The 6,190-nt window shown below is 39.5% G+C and overlaps 1 protein-coding gene across 1 annotated transcript; it reads right to left on the bottom strand.

The window, feature by feature from the left end:
- On the bottom strand, positions 1-2,532 carry tac4 (tachykinin precursor 4). Its single transcript, XM_071911338.1, has 5 exons — positions 2,410-2,532; positions 1,234-1,330; positions 830-862; positions 631-684; positions 1-35 (listed from the first exon to the last, which is right to left on the bottom strand). Exons 1-5 carry the CDS (start codon positions 2,530-2,532, stop codon positions 1-3), a joined length of 342 nt encoding a protein of 113 aa, XP_071767439.1.
- Positions 2,533-6,190: the final 3,658 nt, after the last annotated feature.

The raw sequence follows: 6,190 nt of genomic DNA, 5'->3' as shown, positions 1-6,190 counted from the left end.
CTAGTAGTAGTCAGACTTCCATCCCTCCTCCATCTCTGGGAAGTAGAGAAAAAGGAACAAAACATTAGACTCGGGAGTTTATAAAATGGAAGCAGCCACTTCCCTGCAATTCCCAGTTTATGATGGAAGACTAGGAAAGTGGTTTCAGTTCAATCTCTCTCTCTCTCTCTCTCTCTCTCACACACACACACACACACACACACACACACACACAATAGGAAAGAGCCTTCCCCTCTCTCTTCATCCGTTACTTGGATAAACACTGAAGCGGAAGACGTTTAACATCATAGCACTAGATTATGAGATTATAGACATTGTTAAATAGATTATAGTCGACTGTCCAGCAGGAAAGCATGAGACGGTGTAGGTGGCAAGGTGATAGTATTGATCTAAGAATCAAGGATCAAGCATACACAGGTGTGGAAGATTGGATTTTTAACCTATATAAGCATGAAATTACATGTAATAGAAAAATGACATGGAAACTGAATCCTGAAATCTTGAAACAGAATCAATTTCCTCCACAGACAGCTGTAAAATATCTAATAAAAAAAATATATCCAGATTTCCAGTTCACCAAAGTAAGATTTTTTTGGGAACCTAAATGTGAGTTGAGTAAATCTAAATTACCTCCACCTGAACTCCTTCTGCCCATGAGTCCAACAAACATTTCCCCCTTATTCCCTGATGGAGAGAGAGAGAGAGAGAGAGAGAGAGAGAGAGAGAGAGCATCAAGAGAAACCACGTAGACTCGCAATAATCACAATAATTTACTTAAAACAGCATTCACGTCTGTCTTATCGCCAGCCGTTGAATGGAATATACTCACTTTTCCTGCCCAATCTCACAGGTTGAGAAGCCCCTGAAATAAGGAAGGAGTAAATACTGTTGTAGCAATACCATAAGAGATAAAAGAAAATACTATAAAATACCATAAGGCTGATATAAAATCACAGTACTGCAGAGATAAATTTCTATAGGAATATTATAGGAGATAAAAAACACCATAAAGTACGATCACACTACACTACAAACACACTGTACCGCAGAGACACTAAGTCCCTATAGGAATATTATAGGAATATTATAGTGATACCAATTTTAAAAAAAATACTATTAAGTACCACTCGGCCACTATGAACTCACTATAGAGTGCTGCAGAGACATTATAAGTCGCAGAAATATTATAGGATATTATAGTACTTTTATATTGCTTTTTAATGTATTTTTTACCTGAGCTTCTTCCCATCAGGCCGTGGAACTGCTGTGCTTTGGACCGCTTGATGAGGTCTGCCAGCCGGATGGTTATTGCTCTCTCTGGCGGGTAGCCCTGCACCAGCACAAATACATGTTGATGGGATTAATTAAAAATGAATCAGAAATTGTATAAAAAATATGACTGACATCTTCCTGAGTTGCAGCCCCTTTTTGCCCAATCCACATCTCAGTTTGCTCAAAGCTTCAAAATCCTTCTCTAACTCTCTGCTTCTCTTTATCTGCATCTCCTCCTTTGTGATTGGTGTAGATTTAATGAGGGAAATCAATAAGGGATAATGGCTTTTACCTGGATTCACCTCATCAGTGTGCTTCATGAAAAGAGTAAGCGTCCCTAATATTTCGTACATTCAGATTCAAGGTAATTTATAGGGATAGGGTAAGCAAAGCTGTTCAGATGACGCAAAACTTTAATACTAAACTGTGATGTGCTTTACTTTAAAGCCAGGAATATTTTTTTCTAATAGTTTTATATATGTATATATATATCTATACATATATATATATATATATATATATATATATATATATATATATATATATATATAGGCTATATATTATTGAGTTAATGCAACAAATCCATCCTCCAACTATTTGATGCCGCTGTTGATCCGAGAGAGGAGTCGCTCTCCAAGGTGCTGAACTGAGAATCGAGGGAGAACTAAAGAAAGGCGAAGGAGAGAGGTGGTTTTTCTTTCTTTTTTTAATTTTTTAGGATTAACCCGCGTTGATTTAGGCTAAAACAATTCTTCCTCGAGGGAAACCGGCTGTCCCTTACGAAAATCAACTATGGTAATCCTATAATAAACTTTAGAAAAATACTAAAGTCCCCACTAGAATGTTATTGGAATATTATAGGGATACCATAGGAGATGAACAAAATACCGATAAAGGTTACTATAAACTCACTATTTAGTTCCACAAGTTATTTATAGTCCCTGTAGGAATATTTGTTATTATTAGCCGGTAGTGATTTTTCGTTAGGGTGCATTTCCGCAATAACGGAAAATCTCATTTTGATCCATTTGTGGCACAGATGTGATGTTTATTCAGACCGTCCAAACATTTTTCGTCCCTCTTTCCACATTTACCCCCCATATAAAGCTCTAAATCCATGTCTAAATGTCTTTTTACCTGCCAGTTGTCCACCGTCCACATCTGTCCGTCCTCTTCGCCGGAGAGAGGAGTCCCCAGCGCGCCGTAAACCTGGACAAACACCGCCACCAGCAGCAGCACTACAAACTTCAGAGCCTCCATCTTCAACCAGTAAAGTGGCTGGTCAAACTAGAATAAGTGGGGGAAAATACGCACGCTTCCCAGATGTGGACGCATACAGATGCCCAAAAAGTCTCTTCCCCTGCGCTTTCTGCGGTTGCGTGCTGAAGATACCCGTTTGCCCTTTTAAACCCCTTTCCTCGCTCCTCCCCACTCCCCCCCAAAACATCATATTAAAACGTATACATCCTGCGGTGGTGATTTTTCTTTTTTTTTTGTTTTGTCTGACGCAGACGCGTCGCGTTGTGCGCAACCGGTGAGTAAACTTCGCCTTATCTAACGCCATCTGACCATTTCCCAAACTGTGAATGATGGATGTGTTGATTTTCAGCTTCGTTTGTTTCTATTACTCACCTATGATTATCCCTCCGCCCGCGCGTGAGTGATTGATAAGCTAATTAAGCGGAGGGATACGCTGTGAATGAACACTGGAGCGCGCGCGCGCGCGCGAGGAGCTGATCTATGAGACTCCGGTGTGTGTTTTGAGTTATTAGGACAATGTTCAGACCGCATGAGGGGCAAAAAAAAAGGACCACAGGCAAGACATTCTTCAATTTATAGGTAAATTGGACACAATATACCACTCCAAATCACCGGGACATAAAGAAATGACATAGTCATTTATTCCAAGCCCAAACTGAAGCGTTCACAATCATGGTTCGTGTCATCTTTATGGCCTGTGTCACCTTCTGCAGGTGCAATTTTATTAGCGGCCGTGATGGATTCACGCCATGTTAAGTTTGTGTGACTCTTCCAGGTGACTCCGGGCGGCGGAGTCCTGACCTGGGAGGCTTCACCACAGCTGGAGACATAACAGGATCACAGCAGACTGGAAATGATCGCTGCAGCAACAGCCGTAGACAAGAATGAAGGTCTTTGTCTCGCGCTCTCTCTCTCACACACACATTCACCATTAGAACTACATTCCCCATTAGGCTACATTTTACATTTTAGACATTAAGCTCAGGCTCTTACGCAGAGTGACCTACAACGAGTAAATAGAATAAATTTAAACTCCTGGGTCAACATTTTAAGCTAGTGCTTTCTCAATGTAGCTTTCTTGTGTCCTCCATGACACGTTTGACGTAATATCCGGTTGAACGGCGATGACGCGGAAAAAAGCCCGCGTCTACAAAGTGCAGTACAAGTGCGAAACCCTATTCAATTTCTACGAGCAACAAACAGTAAAAACGACATTTCTGTGGTTGTTTTAATGTGTCCTACTAATTTATGGTGTAAATAATTTGTCATTACGTTTTCAAGGTTGTCAAACAACAGCATGACCATTAAAATGTTTTTTTCTTTAAGTCTCAAAATGCTAGCATGACTCCTCTCTTGTACGGACGTTTGCTAGCTTGTTAGCATTTTGGGACTTCCAGATAATTACCCTAAATTATAATGATTATGCAGTTGTTTGACAGTCGTGAAAAGGTTATGGGCAATTAACAACATCACATGAATTACCAGAACACAAAAAGCAACCACAGAAAATGTCAATTTATTGTTTTGCTCACAGAAATTGAATAGGGTTTTGCACTTGTACCGCACTTTGTAAGCGTGGCCCATTTGAAATGTCACGCCATTCTTATCTAAAACCTCCTTGGAGGATGGAGGACAGACACAATAACAGTATTTTCCCAAGAACCCATCTATATGCATTCCCTTCAGCAGCCTCTGGCCTCCATCTATCTGTCTAGCAGCTGACCAGGGATCAGCCTGGCTAACCCTAAATCTTCAACTTAATCATCAGTGGGGAAGTTAAACTGGATGTTCCTGCAGATTCATTTAGGGTTCAGGGCTGAGGAGGGTTGGATGAAATGAGACTTGTGATTCACACAGATGCAGATTCACACACAGTATAGAGACAGACATATACAGTAGATATAGATATACAGACACAAACACACACTCAAAGATATGCACATGCAAAGAGAGAGAGAAAGCAACAGACACATGAATAGACACACATAGACACACATAGAGAATGTAACAGAAACACACATGTATACACTTACACACAGATCAAACACACATACACACACACACACACACAGAAACATGCACACGCATCTAATACTTCAGTGCACAAACTAAGAAGCTCTGCATATGTCTGTGAGGTAATGACAGGCTTCAAACATCAAATTAGAACCTGTTTCTCCTGTTCATCTGTTCCAATTGTATTCAAGTGGCCATTTACCATTTATGTCACTGAAGACCGGATCACACCTGAAAGAAACTGTTTGGAAATGCCGCAGTGTTGGTCTCACCCACATTCGTCCCCTTGAAAGCTACCCAAACTCTGGTTTTGATGATGGACTTCATGGAATTAAAATAACTTCTGTAATAACATAGTACAATAATCTGAAATTTCTCGCACATTAGCATAATCAGCAACCGAAAGTAAGGAGTGCAAGGGTCAAAGCCATAGACCTCTGACAATAGATGGAACAAATATTCCAGAGTCTCTACAATGATCATATACAAAAGAGACATGCTAAATAAATCAGTGCCAGGGAGAAAGGGTGTAAAGATTTTATTATTTTAATTTTGAATGATAGGGTGAAGTGGGAAGCTCCCAGTTTTGAATGTGTGGAACTGTATGAATGTGAACTAGGGTTGTTGCTGGAAAGGAACAAGTGTGCTCAGTCGACTTTCCCTCTGGATAAATACATTTTTAAGTCCATTTTAACTATTTCAAACATGACTTGAAGACATTTCACTTTTGTGGCATTGAAAAAGTCAGACTTCCAGAGAGGGGAGGTAACATAGCAAAACATAACATAACATATTGGATTTTTACACTTAAAACAATCCAACAAAGGGGCATTAATGATTAATTTATCCTCAATGTGATGCTGTAAACTCTTTATATTTATGTATGGTATCTGTAACCAATATTAATGATTCGAAAGATGATGTTGTGATTGGTTATTTGGATAAATACTTAGACCTTCTCTTAATGCAATGTTGTAGTTTTTGGTATTGATTTGTACCAGAGGTGTGCCCAAGTCAACTTTGCTAGAGTACCAAGTCAGTCTGAGGCCCAAGTCTTGAGTCAAGTCCCAAATCTCATCACTTTCAATCTAAGTAATTTACACAAACACAAGATCTTTTGTCAAGACTTTAGAAACCTTTTCAAGTCATCAGAGGAGAAGTCAAAGTCAAGTCCCAAGTCACCAGAACCCAAGTCAAGTCAAGTCTCAAGTCTTCTCTTCATGCATCATGTCAAGTCTCAAGTATTTAAAATTGTGACTTGAGTCTGACTCGAGTCCAGTCATGTGACACGAGTCCCCACGTCTGATTTGTACTATTTCTACCTAACAGTAATGATTCAAAAGACTGATGAACCCATTGCATCCACCTGTGTAGTGGTTCTTTTGTCCGGTGTGCTGCAGCTTGAAACAGACTTACAGACTTTAAAGATATATGTTGTCATCCAAGAGCAACTTCTAAGGAATACAAAAAAAATCATGTTTCCCAGAATAGTAACTGCAATAGTAAAAATGTTGAAACCGGCACAATGTTTTTAATGAAGAGTTTCAATTGCAGAAGTGGGTGTGGAGCTCCCTCTTTATATCTCTACAAGAAACACTGAAATTTACTATGTAGTTCAAGTACAATTATGAATATCTTGATGATT

Source organism: Centroberyx gerrardi, chromosome 7, assembly GCF_048128805.1.
Source record: "Centroberyx gerrardi isolate f3 chromosome 7, fCenGer3.hap1.cur.20231027, whole genome shotgun sequence".
Classification (NCBI taxonomy): Eukaryota; Metazoa; Chordata; class Actinopteri; order Beryciformes; family Berycidae; genus Centroberyx; species Centroberyx gerrardi.
Note: the sequence above shows the minus strand (reverse complement) of the source record. Positions and strands in the feature narration are given on the sequence as shown.